Below are 20,691 nucleotides of genomic sequence, written 5' to 3' on the forward strand. Positions count from 1 at the left end.
AAAACACCTGTGGCTTGTTGGGCTGACTTCTTAACATTTCTGAAGGTGATGACATCCAAGAGAATTTCAGACCAAGAAGCTGTAGAACAACACTTTTCTGCCATCTCCTACTGTATGGAAGGTGCCTGTACTGCTTAATCAGATTTAGGCACATAAACTTGTTTTAAACAAGTTTCTAAGTGTGTGTTTTCTCTCGAGTTGTCTATTGATAATATGCAAAGCGAGGATTTAAAGGTATGATAGGAATGGTGATAAGATTTTATGAAGAACTCTCAAACAACAAAGTGGCAATTGAACTTCTTGTATCTCTTCTGCTGGACACAAGTCTCCACTGAGCAAAAATGCACTCATAAACCATTCCATCCCATCCAGGGCTTCAGCAGATGTGAACCAATCCTTTCACTAAGTGACCTCAGAAAGGAGCAGAGATGCAGAAAAGCCGTCATTAAAAACAAAGTGTTCTCTTTTATGGCTTTCTACAATAAAAAGTTTTTATTAAAGCACAGTTCTTGTGAGAAAATGTCTGAGAGACAATTTCTCTGGTCTTCAGGAAATGGCATTTACATTTCATGCAGGAAATACTGTCTTAAAATCTATCTGGTTTAAATGTCTGTCGCCATGTGTCCATACACCAGCATTACTCACAGGTGCCACTTAACTCATCAGGTGACTCAGATGGTTCTGAGTAATTTTTATGTTCTTTTTTTCTTCAAATGAATTGTTCAGACTCTCAAATTAAATTCTCAAGAGTTTCAAGCTTTAATGCTACTATTTAAAAAACTAATAGTTTAAAAATACATTTCTTTTTTTTTTCAGTTATAGTTTCAATGTCTTTTTTCTTTTGCCTGGCATAGTCACCAATGTCCTGCAGACAATCATTATTATAAAATTATTATAAAAAACATGTTCATTTATATGTGACAAGATTCAAGGGAACACAGGCTAGGACATAAGTGCATCCTATAATTTATTACTTGTAATACCACAGTGCCTCTGAGGTCTAATCACACATCAGGACTTTCTGGAGATCTAGGATAAAAGGATTAATTTTAGGCAAGCACTGTGGAGGTCTACCTTATAATATCATTATGGAATCAATCTTTACCAAACCTTTCCAACTCCAGAACTGGGGCTTTATAGAAAGCTCCCTTGGAAAAACTTTGAGCAAAATTCTGAGTCATAAAAATGACCAAAAGACAGTGGCACCATTAAGAAAGTAAGATTTTGAAAGCACTCTTATTTGCAGGTGTAAAGCTTTCCTTCCTGGAGGTAAGACCAAACACCAATAAAGTTGAGTTGCACCATTGCTGCAGGAAAAGACAGGAGCTTCACATAGAAAAAGCATCTGACTTGAGCAGAAGAAACTAGATGTACTTGAGGAGTACAAAAATAATACAAGGAACTGCTGAAATTTCAGTTCTACTCTGGGAGTTGTCAACTAGAAATGAACAGGGAGACTGCAGTCATAACAGATCATGGTGTGATTATGAACTGCCAGCATGATGTTACCTTGGAAAAGGCAAATAGGATCCTGGGATATGTGCAGAAGAAAGCTCCTGCAGCAGCAGAGATGTATCAGTGCTGCTGCAGTGAGGAGTCACTGGAATGCTGTCCATGATTCTGGGCATCCAAGTGCAAATTGGGTTATCTCTGCCTGGAGCAGGTGGAGGGACAAGCTACCCTGATGATTTCCATATTCATCTATTTTTCTATTTTGCAAGAAGAGAAGTCTTCTTGCTTTATTTATCTAACTAAAACAAAGGTTGTGAGAGGATATAATGCAGTCCTTAAACAAAACCAGGTTATTAACAAGAGAAGAGGAGCCTCTATGCTAAAAGACAATGTTGTTGCCAGAAAAAAATGGACATTAATTGTTCAGCAATAAATGCAGGCTGAAATTCTAAACAATGTTCCTAATTAAAGAAGTCATATTTTGAAAACAGTCTGCAGATCAAAGCTGTAGGAGGATGAAAACAGAGTCTAGTTTTGAAACAGAAATAGGTATCTGCATTAAATGGGATGAAACAAGATACACAGCTGCAAATCATGGAGAGCCAAGCACAGAGACCTTCTCCTGTCCATTCCAGTGTTCTTATGGGTTATTTTCCCAGCCTGTTTCTCCTACATACATTGGGGAATCTATAAGAAACAGCAAACCTTGACTGTAAACATACATTAGATAGAAGCATTTCTCAAATAATTTTTTTCTTAAAAGTAACCTTTAAAGCATCACCTATAAATGATCAACTGCATTGAAGTCACATTGCTGTAAGTACAAGACAGGGATAAAAGAAAAGGCTGGATAATTTTGAGTCGTGCAGTGACAAAAAGTGGTTGTTCACTATTTCTTTTGGTGGAAGAGCTGTGGGGCATCATCTGAAGATAGCTTGTTCAAAAAAGGAACTTCTCTCCCAATGCCTTCCCCTCACTGCCCCACCAAAGCCCCCCACAAAAGCCTGGTAACCAGAGATCTGGTTCCTCCCAGGATGGGTGGCCAAGCTGCTGAGGAATGCCATAGATGCTACACCTCAATAGGGTTAAAAAGAGGGACAACAGAAAATCTATCATTCTAGTAACATCCCCAACCAGCAATTTTTGGAAGCTGAGAGCTGACAGCAGTAGTTCCACGCAGGTGCTGCTCTCATTCCAACACTCCTCTTGCCACCATCAGAGGTGGAATGATGGGTTAATTAATGACTGCTTCGACGTGACACTGCTGCTCCTGCAGAGCATCCAAGCAGCAGAGCACAGCACAGGCTCCTTTGCCTCACATTAGCAAGGACTGGCTCTGGAAGGTTCTGGAAGCAGCAGCTCTTGATTTCCCATTCTGCATGTCATGGAAGTAACTCGTGTCCCCAAAGCTCTGCAGAGGTTATATGGTTTTCACTCTTAACCTACGCCTTACCCCTTCCCACAGGTCTGAAAACAACAAGTCTTCTTCAGCTTTAAGAATCGGTTCATTCCTTCTTAGATAACCTTGCTTTAGTTGTTGTGCCTTCTTAGGATTCCAAGGGAGACAAGATACAGAATTGGCTGAAGAGAAGAAAAAAAAGCAAAAGCAGCAAAACCCCAGCTCAGAACTCAGCCATGCCAAACTCACCACATTTCATCATCCCCACTTCGTAGCATTTCCGCAGCCGGCACGCCTGGCAGCTCTTGCGCCGGTTTTTGTCTATCGTGCACTGGTTGGTGGCTGGGCAGATGTAATCGTTGTGTCCTGCAGCAGGGCAAGAAGGGAACATTTAACATTTCCATCCATCTTGGTCATTTCCCAAATCGGGAATGTCCTCAGCTTTGAACAACTCGGCTTTTTCACGTGCATGTATCTAAGCTCCATTAATTCAACTGATGCAAAAATGCTTATTTGTCCTATATTTTAAACATCAGCCTGTGGCCTCAAAATTAACCAGACGGCATTACTCAGCTTTATAGTGGTGATTGTCAGATAACCAAGCACCTTCTAAAGCCAGCTAGTTTTTTGAAAATGGAACATATACTCTTGTGGAAATTTGTTCCCAACCTCCAATTTCTTACTGTATATCAGGAGTTTATAGCTGGCAGATGCCAGATTTTCTTTTTTTATTTTTTTTCCCTCAGCAGAATTGAAAAGAGCAGCTTCAGTCCTGCAAAAATTTAAGTAAACTACAGCTCTATTTACTGAACTCTGATGTGGTGAGTTCCAGGAATGAAGAAGTCCTTGGAGGATTGACCCTGGACCAAAGTTAACAAAAAAAAAAAAAAAAAAAAAAAGAGGCCAAGATAAAAGCAGACTGGTATGAAATAATGCATCCTGTAACTACAAAGAAAAGCACAAGTAGAGGGTGCAAGTTTTAGATCTTCTGGACAAGTGTTTATCTTACTTTCATCAGTTTTCACTGCAGCCTCTTTTGTTATCTCCTTATTCTTTCCCATATCACCTCATTCCCACACAACCCCTTTACATTTCTGTATTTCATTAATCAATAATATGGTCCAAAGGTTTATTACTGTAAACTGGACTTGGGTACACTCCTGGTGTAAATAAAGTTAAATTATCTCCTGCCAAATAGTGGGACTATCACTTACAGCAATTACCAAAGGATGCAAAAAATACTCGCTCATTTACTTTTCTTAATATCTTTTCTCCCAGGTGGCTTTTTTAAATTGGTTTGGTTTTTTTTTTTTTCCCTAACCAAGAATAAGATCAGGCAAAAATACAGCTAGTAGAGTGATTTTTTTCTTTTCACTTGGCAAAAATCCAAGAGTTCATGTCCTCAAGAGTAATTATTTAACTGAACCATTGTGAGTATTGCCATGCAAAATTAGAATTATTTTAACCTTGAATTTTTGAACTGACAATTTTAAAAAGAAGAGATCATATTTCAGTTTGTCCCATTTCTTACTGGCAGATATGACTGAAGAACAAATTACTATTTATCACCCTTCACACAACATGGAGGGAGAGGAGGAGGAAGCTCTCTGCTGCACACAGGAATATGAAGTGATTTAAAACTCTTGTGGCCTTGGGATAATTTAACTTGCAGGCAGATGTTCAGCGATGTGGGACAAACAGACTGCACTAGAATCTCAGACAAGCCAAGGAGACCACACACAGTTGCTTAGTCATACTTCTAATTTTAATTTTATTAATAAGGCCAACATTTTGGTCTATGGCAGGCCTAGAAGTCTTTTATTTTAATGCACAATATCCCGCATAACAACCATTGCAAATGAGTGCTTGATAAGTGTTTTATGCCAAGAACTGGTTTTATGTTATTTCCCTTTTTTTAGTCTTTCATTTGAATTACAAACACCATTACCTGACAGGGTACACTGAGGTGTACAAAAGACCACAGTGGGTAACTTGCTGGTGGCTCAAATACATGTGAGCAACACAGAGCAGGCAAAGCATTGACTTGATAGAAAACACCTCAAGATTAAATTCAGTTTCCATTTGTGACAAACTGGACACAAATGTCTCTTCAATTATTTTAGAAATCCAAAGTACTTGCACCAGCTTGTAAAAATTGCTATTCACCTCTGCAGAATTTGCACAATGAATGGAAAAGGCAAAACAAGTTCTGAATTAAATTTGTTTGTGCTAGTGGCACCATCTCTGCCATACTGAGTGAAAAGAAAAATATCTGAAGATTCCTAAAGGCTCTGCAGGAAGAAGGAGAAGAGGAACATTAAAGATCAAACAGCAGTAGGATTTTCTGCATTGGTATCCATGTGTAGCAGCCAATGTCAATAGAAATGATTTTCCATCAAAAGACCCAAGATGAGGCCAAAGATCAGGATAACCAGGCCAAGGTTAAAGAAACTGAGTGCCCCAAAGCTGCAGTGCAGTGCCTGAGCGACTTCCACGGGCTGTGACAGCAAATGTGGAGCCCACAGCTACTTCACTCTGCAGCCACACAGCAAACTTGAACTAAACAGCAAACATTTAACAATTTAAACATGGAAGTGGAAGTCTTAGACAGAGAGACTGGGAGGGTAAGAGCTGCTACAGTGGAGGGCTGAGCATTAATGATAATCAGGTTAGCACCTGATATATGCTACACATATTTTTCCATCCTCCATAGTGTGTAGATATTATACACTATGACTCAACAGCTCCAGGCAATAGACTCTTGTCAGGAAGGGCTCCCAGCAAGAAAAGTCTCCAGATAATTGCCTGCTCTTGCTGTGCCTATGACAACTAATTCTCAATTACCACAGCTAAGCTGGGCCACAAACTCCCATCAGATTCACAGGTCTGCAGTGCCATCCCAGCCAGGTCTGTGCTGCACTGTGCTGTGCATCCCACCTCTTCCCTAAAGAAATCAATTGTTCACTCTGTAATATTGCCAGATCTTGATAACATCAGAGCCAAAAGATAAAACAGCCAAATCATGTGTTGTTCTATTTTCAGCATGGAGCACCAGACACCAGGATTTCAGACCAGCTCATTACTAGGTCAACTGCTGCAGCCCCTAGTCACATGAAACAATTTATTTAAGCAGGTTATCAAAATTTGTTTGTCCTACCTTGAATGCTTCTCTTAAAAAATGCTTTGCAGCCTTCACAGGACCAGACCCCATAGTGGTATCCTGAAGCATAGTCACTGCAGACTGCACAGAAGTGGGCATCCTTTTTTGAGCCAGGATTATTTGCAATTGGGCTTGTACAGTCATTGTCATTAGTTTTTCTTTTTAATGTTTCTCTGATAGAAGAGAAAAACATCTGTTATAAAAGAGGAAAAATTTAAACTGCACTACAGAGTTTCAAAATTTTCCATTGTCTTCTATTCTCTCTCTCTAGAGTCTTCATGTTCCTGAACACAGGATAGTGTGAAACACTGCTAAGCCTTTTCTGATAAGATAATTTAAAGCATATATTCTGATCCCAGTGATAACACACTAGAAAGATTTAGACATAAAACTGGACTGCTGCTGAATCAATCACATGAACCCTGGGAAAAATCATATGGAATGCTGGTAGGTCTTGAAGAATTATTGGAAATGTGCAAGTCCAGGAATTTGTGAACCAAGTGGATTCTGCCTCTTGGGAACTTCACATGGAAAAGGAGAACTCAGACAGCTCAGAGTGACATTATAAATGCTACAATGAACAGAGCTGCAGCTGCTTTGTCCTGTTAGTAAGACAAAATTACAACACACATCCATTCTCAAGAGCTTCATCCTTTACATAAGGTTTAACTCGTTCAATGACATTCTGGAGACAAATAACTGAGGCTGAGGTACTCAGCCTACAAGATCAGCTCATGATGTCAGGCAAATTTTTCTGTTCAAGGTGACAGACCACACTGATCACCCTAATGCTAAACAAAAAGACATCTGAATGCAAGAAGAATGGAGAAACACCATTAATAAAATACTTCCATATGTTAAAGAAATTATTTCTCTATATAAATTAGTAAGATATAGACATCCCTGAAGTGCTGCAAATAACTCCAACATACAGGAACTATTCTTCATGAAGGGATTAAAATTAAAACAGGAAAAACCATGGAAAAAACAGCCCATTCCTGACACCAAGATCCAAACACAAGAGGAAAGGAGCTTAGATTATCAGTAACATTTGATTTAGGTATAGGAAGTACATCCATTGTTCCCTTTTTATATGGACCTCATTTTTTGGTGGGTTTTGCACATTGTGCTTTCAGGGTCAATGCAATTTCTAGACAGAGAGAAAATAGTGTAAAGTGCAAACTCTGAGCAGCTCAGAGTTTGAGAAAAGGAATGGTGCGTAGTCAACTTACAGGTATAAACTTAAGCATAGAGGCAGAACTTAGGAACTCTAGAATTTTGGTCATCCAACCTTCCAGAAGGATTAGGGAGGAGAAGAAAAATCACTTGGGATAAGACAGCAGGTAGCATGGTTTATAACTTTTACAGAACAAGGGCAAGTTTAAACAGAATAGTGGAAACATGCTGAAAGTGCTGCCAAAGAGGCTTTAACTAATATATTCAAAGTAGATTTTGTGCTGGTTTCCTGACAGGAGGTAAGGACAAACATACCCACATGCCAGGTGAAAATCATCAAGTTGATACGTTTTTGAGGAGAACGTGCTCCAATTTCCTGGGAAAAAATTTGGACAGGAGGAAAAGGTGATTCTCAGAGCAAGTTTCAAAGCAGAAAAATTAAGATATTTGTTGTACAGTTAAGTTACAGAGAGATTTTTCTTTTAAATGTTAATTCATTCAGATACAGGAAGGCAGAGGAGTGTAAGTATTTAACAAGCTCGGTCTTTGATTACACACACACCTCATTAATGGGTTGGTGAATCACTGAGTTATTTCCCTCTTTGCCATGCTGGGAACACCAGTGAGGGGGAACTCTCCCCAAGAGTAAAGGGGCTGTATGACACTTGCCTAAAATGCTGCTAATGAAAGGAGGGAAGAGCATTCCTTTTCCTTCCCTGTATTTGGAAGCAAAAGTGATTTGGTGTTTCACATTAGTAAAAGAGGTATATTTTAAAGCTTTACTTGGGAAATGTTATCCAACTGCGAGGGTCAGAAGAGGCTCAAAATCAGCTGGAGAACCTCTCTGTGGCTGATATGCTGTGGAAAACAATGTCCTTGATAAAGCACTGAGATTATGGATGAAAATAAAGAAAAAACTCACACAACATCTCAGTGAGGATTGTCAGGTTTTTCCCCCTAGTCATGCCAAGTGTATTTAAAAAGCACTTTTCCTCTCCTTGCTTAAGAGTTTAACAACAGCCACCCTGCACACAAGCAAGCTGCAATGCTTCCTCAGACTTGTGGCAAGCAGCCTGCACGCAGCAGAACCATCTGGAACAAATTCCTGCTGTGGGCCAAGCAGCATCAGAGCCTCACACCAGGAGGCTCAAACCCCATCAATTTGTTACCACTGCCTGTAAGGGATACAGACCCTGCAAACAGTCAGGGCAATGGTAAACATCCCATATCCCAACACTCAGCATTTCCACACACAGGGCAATCCAGAGAGGGCAGCCCCACATATGGGTAGAGACCACGTCCCAGCTGTAGGACAGGGGAACCCAGGATGCTCAGCACAGGAATGAGCTGCCAGGTTCTGCAGGTGAGCTGGAAATGGTTGGATGGATGCCCACCATGCTCCTGCACCAAAGGATGCAGGAAAACAGGGGATGTATCCTGGTGGCTACCGAGGAACCACATAGTGAAAGATTTATCACTTTACACCTCCTAGTATTCCTCTCTATTTTATGATGGTGGTTTCTATATACAAATACTAGCTTTCTAAAAAGGAATTAAGGTTTCACTTAAAGTAATAAATCACTGATTTTCTCCTCGTCATCCTTCTACTCTGAGCAACGTGGTCCAGGGGAAAATGTCCCTGTCCATGGCAGAGGGGTTGGAACTAGATGGTTTTTAAGACACCTTTCAATTCAAACCATTCTGTGAAAAAGAGATTATACTCCAGAATTTCTTTATTCTCTTTAAGTTAGGTCATCATCAGCTGCATGAGAAATAGTCCTTATATATCCATACAAATAGCTGATGATTATTTATTTAAACTCCAGTGGGACAGGTTTGGCTTCCCTTCTGTCTGTTGTAGAGTGGGCACTGCAGAGCATCAGACAGGGTGCTCTTGCTCCTGGGTTATTCCAGCTGCTATTCCAACATCTGGACAGCTTCAAACCCTAACCTTCCCAGGGCTGTCTAAGTTTTGGAACCTTAACCAAAGTGAAAAGAGTTTGGATTACCCCTGTTCACATCAAAGCTGCTCGGGGAATTCTTCTGTATGTAAGTGCTACCCAAAGAGTCTTTCCCAATCCACACACCTACACTGAAAGCACATTTGCACTCCATAAAGCCCACCCATTGCAGAAGGAGTGTGGGTAGTCTCAAAAATAGCACAAATCCTTTATTAACTATTGAACTTAAACTGTTACAGGACACACTATTTTTCATACTCCAAATGACTGCTGAAGTTAAATAAGGAGGCCTATGAATAAACATACAGCTGCTGAAGCAGGAACAGCACCTGCAGACTCCGAGCTTTTATCCACCCAGCTAGTGTTGTGCCCAAGAATGGAGCAATTTCATCAGCTGATGATCCAGATGCTGATTTGGGTTTGCAATATGAGTAAACGTGCAGAACAAGAATGTGCTTTTGCAAACAGACTTTCTTGTCAGCTGCAAATTTAGCCTGTGACTCTGCTCTTCACAATAATTTTATGGAGTTAGTTGGGAGCAGCAGCAAGAAACAAAGTCAGGCTTTTTCAGCAGCAGCCCCCTTTTAATGTCCTGCATGCTGCTGTGTGACTGCTTATACTAAAGCCAAAAATCAAAGAAAACATTTCCCTTGGATTTCAAGTTAACAAAAAGCCTTCACATCTCTTAGAAGCAGTAAAAAAAAAAAAAAAATCTGGGTAAAAATTAACTCAATATTATATGAAAAGGCAAAAAGAATTAGTATTTCCCTCTTTCACTCAAATGACTTAATCTGACAGAGCAGAATTAATTTTGTTACACAAAATAGTACTTAGCTGTCTTGGACTTTTATTTGCACAATGTAAACTGCTCCCACACTGAAGATATTTGTAATGCTCTGTGTTGGTGTATAGTACTCTAAGGAGGTATTGGAAAAAAACCCCTAATTTTAGAAGTTACATTAAAAACAAACACACACACTCCCTGAGTGATTTAGTGTCTAGCGGAGTTACTTTTTGCGTCGTTTTGTTTTTCAGAGGGACCAACACTTTAATTTGAATGCAAAAAGAAAAGAGTTGAGCTAAGGAAGCTGTAAATAATACCCGGGCAAGTCTGAAAGCAAGAAGCAGCACTGACCTGCTCCCGGGCAGCACTGGCTCCATGGGGCGAGCCTCGCACCAGAGGCTCTTGGGCTGCTCTGGGTACAGCAGGGAGGACTGGCAGTGCAGGCTCAGGGGGGACAGGTGGCCAGGAGCAGCCCACAGGGCGCTGGGGCTGGAGGTTTGCCTCGCCGTCACGCCCTCCGCGTCCCCAAAATTGCTGCCAATGTTGTAATTGACCATAGCGGGGCTGCAGAACGCCACGGTGGAATATTCGTGCCTGTTTTCCATGAAGGATGAGGGAATGTAGAGTGGGCTGTGCTCTGCTGTCAGCGTGGACTGGTTGCAGTTGTAAGGGACTGGAGAGATGACACCAGCAGGTGAGTTTTTAATTTCTGTCTTATTGCATCCAATATCCTGAAGTGGAAGCAACTGAGAAAAGTCCTTGTGAGAAGATGTGCACAGGGACATTTTGAAGCAAGATTGAAGAACGCTGTTTAAATATTCATCCTAAGACAATAAAGAATAAAAAAAAATAATTAAAAAATAAAAAAGCTCTGCATTAAGTCTTTTCTATAAAAGAAAAAAGGAACCAGTAAACCAGATAACATCTTGTGAAAACAGATTACATATAAAATGCACTTAAATAGTCAATGCACAAATTTACAACCTTTAAGAAAAAGAAAGCTTTCTAGAATATCCTTAAAAATAAAAGCTAAAACACACGCTGAGTTCAGACTCCCTTAAAAAATAATAATTTTAAGAACAAAACTATTTGAGGTCTGCTTGAAACAAAGATGAAGGTGACAACTTGGATCTTACCAGGAGTTACAACCGGGGTAAATCTGCACTCTATCGGAGATAAAATTACCCCAAGGTCCACAGCTATAGAGGAGAAATCAATTCTCTTTACAACAACTCACCATCTCCTGTTGTTAACTGCACTACAGTTTTCAGCCTTGTACTTCAGGGTGCTTCCCTTTTCCATCACAAACACGCAGCAGCAGATATTTTGAAAATAGACACACACACATGCATATCCCCCCCCTACACATTCCAATTCCAGAACTCCACTGCACATCCCTCTATGCAGTGGATGTCAGCAAGGTGCAGATTCATCTCTGAGAGGTTCCTGGGCATGGCAGCTCTGAACAGAGCCATTATAAAAGTAGAAGTCATAAAACGCAGGTATTTCCAAAGCTGACAACAAAACTCGAGTGATTTCATAAGGTCCAGAAGTTTCATAAGTCCTAGCAACTCTTCATCCTCATCCCAACTACCCCTGCCCTTTCTCAATTGCCCACAGTAATTACTCTTTGCCAGATTTAGGCATATACAAATTATTTAAGAGAGAAAAAAAACCAAAAAACCTTCCAATATTATCCTCCTGAGACAGACCCCTGTCCTAGAAGCATTATTGTACTGTAGCATTAAAAACATTTTTTCTTTATTCTTCACTAGGAGTTTCATCTGCAGTTCATTCCAGCTCTGAAGACAGACCTAGTTTGCAATTCAGAACAATTCTGTATCCAAAACAGCAGCTTTCAGCCCCCTGAACTGATATTACAATGTACTTTTGCATGTGCTAATAAGATCCTAACATGAGAAACCACAGGATAACTAAACATTCACCCACTGCTTTGCTATTACACAACTGGTAAAGGTATAGATGCTAAATGTTCTTACCTTTTTTTGCCTCATATGACCATAAAGCAAGATGAGGAAGAGTCAAGCATGGGTTTGTTGAAGTACCAGCAACCTCCCTGTCCCCAAAGCTCTCAGCCCCATGGCATTTCTATTGTGCCACCTTAGAGTATTGATACATTTTTCTCCTTTAGGGTGAGGACAGAGTAGAAGCATTAACAGAAATGTAAGAAATAGTCTTTTTGACTAAAATGGACAGTTGGGAGTCCTTCCTCCCTCCTCACTCTGCACTCTGGTGATGAAACTGAAGATATGTGTAGAAATAACCAGAAACTCATTTAAATCAGCTCAGGCATTTTAAACCCAGCTGCTGTTTTTTCCTTTGTGGGAAACAGGAAAATGAGACATCTCAGCAGCTGTTTGTGTCCAGCAGTTCTTGGACTGGAACTCCAGAGCAGTCAAAGCAGGGGATTCTGACCTCGCCCCACACACTTCATCTGCCCCCACCAGATGCTTCACAGCCTCCTCCAGGAAAAACCAGGCATCGTACAAACTTCACTGCAAAAAAACCACTGATAAACTCAAAAGGTGCTTTCACTCCCAGATTAGGGGGTGGGTCATTTCTTAGAAGGAAATGATGGAACAAAAAAAAAAAAATATAGGAGTATTTTCAGGAGTTACTATGAGTGAGCCCAATGAGCTCACTGGATTCAGCACACATTTAAAGAGTCACTATAAGCAAAGCTGTATTCCCCTTGCAGTCTCAGAGGCTGCAGGTATCCAGGATGAGCATGGGCAATTCCAAATTCTGCCAGAGAATCTGGAATGCCCAACAAAAGCTGTCTGTGCTTACTTTGTCCCTCTGCCTCCTTTGGAAGGGCACACAGCACAGGGGAACCCCAAATCCTTTGGAGGGAAGGACCTGAGCAGCATCACAGCAACATCTGTGTTACAGTCAGCTAGAGACATTCTGCTGTGCCAAAACTGAAAAATTGATTTAGCAAATAAACGCCTGCATGCTGTAGAAGCAGGGAGAACACAGAGCTGCTACTATGGAATTTTATGAACAGGAATCAGCTGAGATTTGAGTCATGTTTTTCTACAAAGAAAATCCACTAATGTGCGTGTGCTTAGCAGAGGAGATATTGTCTCCACAGCATTTAGAAACGTTCACAGAAGTTACCAGCAGCAAGAGTGAAGCTTGTTTTAGGGGAAGAGTTCACACAAGCATAAGAAGTAAGTACAGCCTTCCTGAAAAACTGCTTATAAATTATTTACAAAAAAAGGAGACTCTGGGGTCCAGCAGGTTAAAGAAAACTGCACTCATGGTCTTCAGCAGGCTGTAATGTAGTGAAAAAATAACAGTATTGATTTGAGATTATTAGCTTGGGTAACAGAAATAGTCCAGGCACAGTAGACTATGGATCTGCATGAGATCTCATTGATCACATTTCTTCACACCCACACAATTTAAAATGAAACTGCTCAGAAAGTCCTCAAGATTGGCTGCTGGTCTGTGAAGTTGTGTCTCTTAAAGAACTGAAGACTGAGGGAAACAGATCTCAAGGTCTGAGACTTGAGGAAAACTCCACAAACACCTCAGAAGGAAGCACAACCACATTTAATACAAGGATTACAATAAGTAGTGAAATAGGCTAGTAAATTTGTTCCATCCTGGTATAATGTCCTCATATCTTAAACACTACTCACTAAACAGAAATTAACTACTTCCTAAAGTGAACTTCTGTCCCAACACTCCCTCTTCCTCTGAAAAAAGATTTTAAAAGCAAGATTCAATGATAAAATACATTATTTAGATGCAGTCTGTCAGCTCTTCACTAGATCTGTACCAAACACAGAAACAAAACAGGTGTCTATTATTTTTATATTCCAGTCTCCTTGGAGCCTGCAAATATTTTAATCCACTGAAGTCAGTTTAGCTTAGTGAGATATTCAACAACTGAAATGCCATTATTAAGTAAACAACAGCCATTCTGGCCAGTTCCTCGAGTAACACTTACCATTCACAAATCTAAGACACTACAGGCAGGATTCACTTCTGACACAAAGCAGCTTCATCAGCTCCAGTACCCTGAGGATGGCACCACTATCCATGAGGAGGTCAGGAAAAAACAAATGTTATTAATGTTCTCCACCAAAAAAACAAAAACAAAAAACAAAAACCAAACAAAAACAAACAAACAGAAAAAACCAACACAACCAAAAAAAACCCAAAATCAACAACAACAAAAAAAAAGGACCAAAACAAAAAAAAATAGGTTTTTTGTCTTTGAATAACTCTACAACTGAATGTATCTCAAGTCACCATGCAAGGCATGCCAGGTGAGGCACAAGGACTGGTTTAGATGTCACAGTCAGACACATGGGTAAATAATTAAGCCATCTGACGTATTTCAACAAACTTGAAAGCCTCTTATTGCACATTACCTATACCAAATACCTCTTTAAAAGCCTTGTGGGGAAAAAGAAAACTAATTAGGTTTTTTTTTTCTTAGTTTTATGTTTGTTTGATTGTTTGGTGGTTTTTTTGTTAGTTTTGGAAAGGGGAAAAATAGGTAGAGAGGGTAGGGTGGCTGCTTGGGAACACAATACAATAGCTTTTCCTAGAAAAGTACAACACTTCAAAAAGCAAGGAGTGATGCATGTTCTCAGGCACTCTTCCATCAACATACACTACAACGTGCTTAGCATTTTATATATATTTAGAGTAAACATTTTTTGCAGTAGAGAATCAAGATGACCTTTTTCTCTGCTAAGCTTAGACTAAAGTGCAATCATTGAGCCTTTGGGTTTAATGGAGGTGATTCAGCAAGTGTTGCATTCCACCACCCCACAGCCAAAGATCCTCAGTTATCTCACAGAGCATTCTATTAATATTCTGTTAAGTTACATTTTACACAACTCCCTGCAACAATAAACTGAATCATCTCCTGGAAAAGTGATTATTAAAAGAAAGTCATTCCTGATGCGTATGATACTTGTGCTTCAGGTTTTGTGACAAACTTATTACTCATTAAACACAGCAGGGCCAGATATTGCCAACAGAAGGCAGGCAAGTAAACAAGTTTATTATTACCTGAGAAGCACTGGATGCAACAAGTAGGGGACAGATAGGGAAGCAAAATGCAAACACAGCTATCTGTCCAAACTTCAGATATTGTACTCATTCCTCCAAAATTAATAACCTGCCCCCAATGACATCAAGAATTACTCTAAATAAAATCGTGCAGCTCAAAATCACACAGGAAAAAGTACTTTGAAACAAGCAAAATGAGCACTCTTTAGTCTATGCTAGCCTTTAAGTTACTCAGAATACTGGCAACTTGTAGATTATTCTAAACATTCATAAATACATTTCAGAGCTCAATGGATCTGACATGGGGGCACCAAAGGAACTGGATTTGTTCCACTAGAGGAGTAAACAACTTTGGTCTTCTACCCTTTAAAGTGGAGTTACAAACACAAGGAATCCAGACTCTTTTTACGGAAAGTGCGCAAGTCAGGAGATCACAGCCACATGCCAGAGCAAGGGAAATCCCAGTAGAACATGGGAAAAATTCTCCACAGTGAGAATTCAGTCCAGGAACAGGATACCCAGAAAGGCTGTGAAATCCCTATCTTTGAAAGATTTTTAAAAATACTCACTTTGAGCAGGATGCTTGATTAGTTGCTCTCTAGATCTCCCTTCCCATTACTAAAAAATATTTTCAGATCTCAGTTCAAACTAAATTTAAGTTTGACTTTACTAGTTTTTAGCCTTTAAATTTGTGGACCATTAAAATGTTACCAGATCTGAGAGTGGATTTAAGCTTTCTATTATTTGCATCTCTTAGGTATGTTTCATAGACTTTAGGGTTTCAGACACCAGAAATGAAAAGCCACTGTCCTGCTCCAGAATACAAATGCAAAACGAGACACTTCAGCTCCTTTACTCTCCATGTAACTATTTCAAAGTACTGTGTGGAGTTTTTGGTCCAAAAGAATATTTGTATTTCATGATGAAAATTTTAGTGTGTTCCATTAGAAAAGAGACATCTGTTTAAACTATTACACAAGTTATAAATACAAGGATCTGAGTATTTTGTGATCATGCTTCAATCTGCAACAGTATCATGGCAGAAGCCAGTACAAAGGATAGCACCCTTTTCCAGCAAGAATTTAATTATTAAAAAAGAAAAAAGTATCTCCTCTGATGCAAGAAATGGCAGGAAAGAGCAGCATGGGGATTTAGATTTTCACAGATATGGGATGACCATCTGCATCCAGCATCTCTGAAGCACACTTGGATCTCTCAGCACATACCAATTAGGGAAGCTAATTCTAAAAAAATTATTCTTGTTTTGATTTCCACACCACAGCTCTGTCCCAACAGCATGGAATACACCTGCTCCTTGGATCCAGGAGGAATTAATTTTTTAAATTAATTAATTCAAGCCTTCCTTCAAGATTTCTCTCTTAATGACAGTGTCCTAGAACAAATGTACATGTTACTTCCTCCACTCCATTTCCTTCTGGTCATTTGCAAAAAGTGTATTCACAGAAATGTAATTGAGTCTGTGAATGGTTTGGGTTGGAAGGGACCTTGAAGATCACCTAATTTCAATCCCCCCAGCCATGGGCAGGGACACATTCCAGGAGACCAGGCTGCTCAGAACTCAGTCCAACCTGGCTTTGAACACTCCCAGGGATGAGGCATCCACAGTTTCTCTGGAAAACCTCTGCCAGTGGGTCACTATCCTCACAGTAAAGAATTTCTTCCTAATATCCAGTCTAAACTTCCTCTCTTTCAGTTTGAAGCCATTCTGTCTTGTTCTGTCACTACAGATCCTGGTAAAAAGTCCCTCTTCAGCTCTCTTGGAGCCCCTTTAGGCACTGGAAGTACCAAAGCGTTCTCCTCTCCAGTCTGGACAACCCCAGCTCTCTCAGCCTGCATTCATATGAGATGTGCTCCAGCCCTCTGATGAATTTCATGGCCTCCTCTGGACTCACTGAATCTCGTGTTCTTCATCTTTCTCGTGCTGAGGGTCGCAGAGATGGATGCAGCATTCCAGAAGGGCTTTCCCAAGGGCAGAGCAGAGGCTGCACCAGAGCTTGGTGCCATCAGCAAACGTGCTCAGGGGGGCCTGGACCCAGTGCCCATGTCACCATCAGAGATGCTGCATCTCTTCAGTCTGCTGAGAAGCAGAGTGCCATGCTCAACCCTCTGCCCTCACCAAGGGAAAAAGCACATGGATAAAATGCCTCATTTTGCCCAGTAGAACTTTAACACAGCTTGGAGGGTTTCTCAAAAACTGTCTCTGTTATTGGCAGGGTATAGACATGAGCTGGCACAGGGGCTGAGATTTTTTTTGACTCAAGTCAGGTTCCTTCTCTTTACTCTTACAACAAATCAACAGCTCTTGTATTATAAATAAATTTGGGACTGAAATTCCACCTCATTTATTCCCTTTTCCCCCAGCAGTTCCCCACCGAGGTCTGTGAGGATATACAGCAGCATGAAGAGATCAGAGCCTGCAGCAACACACTCATGCCAGGCAGGAATTTGAGAGGAAAGAGATGGTGGCTAAAAAAAGTCAATATGTGAAGAAAAACAAGTAAACCAGGCAATAGGGACAGAGCAGGAATTGAAAAATCCTACACTCTCAGGGGAGATACTACTCATTTTTGATGAAAGCAAAGATGAGAGTTTCCCTGGTAGCAGCTGCTCTTCACTAGGCATAAAGAAAAGATTAAAAGTCCTTTTGCCAATGCACAGAAGAGTCATTACTGCCCCTTAAAACCCCTGGCAATCTATAGGCAACAAGTCTGGTGTTGGGCAGACAAGTGGGACACATCCCCAAACGATCGGAACTCATCTGTTTCTGCAGTTCATGCTCCACCACCCTGGCAGCTCTGACCTGCCAGAGCTCTAGGAGACAAGGTGGGAGGTTCTGTGTGTGCCAGGAGATGCAGGATTCATCACTCCTGGCTAAGCAGCCATTGGCTTTCCCTTCAGCATGCTATGCCTCAGGCTCCTCAAATAACCTCCTGTTTTGTGAGGCTGAGAAGCAATGGAGATAACCAGAGGAGTTTCTGGCAAAAGAAAACCTTCCTTGGAGAAATGTTGTCAGGGAATAATTTTTTTCAGAGCTCAGTGACCTAAAGAGTGAAGAAAAAGCAGTGGATTTTTTTCCTGTCTGACCAATTTGCAATATGTCTTATTCTATTTTCTCCTCCCCCAGATAAAATGGTGTTATTTATGGTGCTTTTTTTCCAGATAGATTCTTCACAATGCAAATGATTCATGCTGTAGGATTAATTTAGGCAGCCAAAGAGTAAATAAAAAGTGTAAAACTTTTGTCTTTTTAATCATAAGACTTGAATAAGCAATCTTTTCTACGATGGCATGGAAATGAGATTATGTCTGAATATGTACGAAATGCAGAACTCCTCTGGCTGCTTATCTGGTTTTAGCTATAGTAAATTGATTTTCTTACTGGAATTTCTGTAAAAGACTATTCCAATTGTATTAATTTGATTGTGCATCTTCACATTAACAGCAAATTCAAGACTAAATATCTTTGTCTCTGCAATTTTATTTTAACTTCTTTAAAATGAAGCTTTTTCAATGCAATTTTTTGATACCTGATTTTTGATGACTTAAAAGAACCTAATAAAAGAGTCATCATGCTCTTACTTTTTCTCCACCATCACTAATTCACTGAAAGAGCACAAAAACCAAGGCATTGCTTATTCCTGCCTTTCAAGCTGTGAAACACTCTTATAATGCTGCATGAAATCCCAGGTCTGATATGTTTAGCACCATCCACAGGTAACAAAAGTTTGTGCATATGTTTTAGTCCCTTAAACAAAGGAAGCTGTTCTAGATGTGTCTCATCATTAATCTAGACATGAAAACCTGCCTTTTATTGTGAGTAAAACCCTGTCTCAGATGAGTCAGCTGGAATTTTGTTAATGATTCTCACAGATGGACATTGTCTAACATACTAATTAAGACAGAATTGTAATGCCCTCCTAGTCTTATTAGAATGAAATCTGAGGAAATATTCTGGAATTTCTGCCTGTTGAGCTTATGTTCTGTCTCTCAAATAATAGACCAGCAAACTCTTTAATGGGAATATTTCTTGCTGCTAGCAAAAGCATGCTGCAGAAAGCTGAAGAGGAGCACAGTAAAATAGTGGATATAAAATCTGGTCAGCCCCCTGGATCACCATTCCTTGTCACTGTAAGCTCTTTGCTACTTTTACCTTTAAGCCAATATTCAAGAACGAGAACTAAGAGTATTTAAAGAGATCATATACTAACTGGATTTATAGTTGTTTTAATTAATTTATTTTAATCCATTCTTGATCAGAACATCATCATAGACACTCACATTAGCTGACTTCTTGAAGACAATTCTGCAACATTTTAAGAACACTTCTAAAACTATGAGCATTTTCTTTCTGTGATATTTAGTTTTTCAGGTTATCAGCCAAAAAAATTCTCAATTACATAATAAAATAGTTTTTGTGTTTCCACTTTCCCCAGCAATACTTGAAGCTCCATTTATTGGTTCTCATTTACAGCACTGAGGAGATAAAGTGAAAAGTATCAGATTTTCTCCATCCCTTCAGGTCCAAAATTTTTATTGTTATTTCTCCTTTGAAAGCCTGAGGAAGCTGAGCTGTTCACTTACACACAGAGTTTCCAGCCTGACAAGGAAGACAATACAGCTGTCTTCCACTAATGCTGTGTTACAGTCATTGTGTTTGCAAAATGCAAGACACATCTTATTTTAAAGTTACAGGAAAGTTCAGAAAGGAAAGCAAAAAGGAAGACAGCCACAGAAAAGTGCCTGAACTTTGTTCACAAACAGAAAGAAGAATTTTAATAAAGTTCTCAAGTACCAGATAAAAGTTTTCAAGCTTTAAATCAGAAATACAACATGTATTTGTTGCTTCACTAAAAGCACCAGTCTTAGAACTCCCCCTCTTGTGGGGACAACAGATGAGCAAAGAATTTCAAGGATATGGATGAGGAAACACATTGCTGGTAACACCGAGCACATCAGAAGCAAATGGTAAATGATTTTTTGCTCAAAGGCAGTTTGTCATGCCACCCATAATCATATCAGAACTTCCTCTACACACAAATGGTAATTGTGCATCATTCTCCATATGACAAGGCTGAACCCTTTCCCAGAAAGAAATGGAACATTTACCATTCATTCCAAGGTATAAAATGCACAATTTGCTGTTTATCCCATCCTCTCTCCAGGCTGAAATTTATTTTCTCTAATAAAACCTTAGTTATAAAGCATCCAAGATTAAAGACCAGATCATTCTTGCCATTGCTAGCCAAAAGTCTTTTATGAGCACTCAGGCAAAGGTTTTGATGGGTTTGATGGAGATTTACACATGTGCTGTCCAATCTTTAGTTATTGTTAAATAAACCTTTTAGCAGCGCCAAAAGCAAACTTTAAAAACAGGCTTGGATCTCATTGTCTAATTAGGAAGATCCTTCTTAAAGCTGAAGATCTCATTAAAGAGTGTAAATCTATATCACCAACTTCAATGGGAAAACTACTTCAGAACTGTCAAAACAAAACCTGAGATATTTATCAGTGAGAGAGTTGGAATTTCAAAAGTCAGGAGACCTCCAGTAACCCCAATTGGGTTTAGATCAGGTTATACCAATTGCTATGATGATTGGAAGAGGCATTTACCCTTTATTAGTACATTTATTTGTGAAATTTCCCAAAAACCTTAAAACACCGTGCATGTTCCAAAATACTCCTT

The 20,691-nt window shown here is 39.8% G+C and overlaps 1 protein-coding gene across 2 annotated transcripts in view; it reads right to left on the reverse strand.

Moving 5' to 3' along the window:
- Nucleotides 1–14,228, reverse strand: part of ESR2 (estrogen receptor 2) — a 32,875-nt gene extending 18,647 nt beyond the window's left edge. Inside the window, exons 1-4 of one of the 2 annotated variants that reach the window (XM_021554489.3) lie at nucleotides 13,912–14,228; nucleotides 10,284–10,756; nucleotides 6,009–6,184; nucleotides 3,101–3,217 (exon numbers count right to left, since the gene is read on the reverse strand). In XM_021554489.3, coding sequence (XP_021410164.1) covers nucleotides 3,101–3,217; nucleotides 6,009–6,184; nucleotides 10,284–10,756; nucleotides 13,912–13,914 — 769 coding nt within the window. In that variant the 5' untranslated portion in view covers nucleotides 13,915–14,228. Of the gene's footprint in view, nucleotides 1–3,100; nucleotides 3,218–6,008; nucleotides 6,185–10,283; nucleotides 10,757–11,932; nucleotides 12,287–13,911 lie in introns of those variants that run through there. The other variant, XM_077783924.1, reaches the window with a different exon arrangement.
- Nucleotides 14,229–20,691: the final 6,463 nt, after the last annotated feature.

The sequence above is a fragment of the Lonchura striata genome, chromosome 6 (assembly GCF_046129695.1).
Source record: "Lonchura striata isolate bLonStr1 chromosome 6, bLonStr1.mat, whole genome shotgun sequence".
Classification (NCBI taxonomy): domain Eukaryota; kingdom Metazoa; phylum Chordata; class Aves; order Passeriformes; family Estrildidae; genus Lonchura; species Lonchura striata.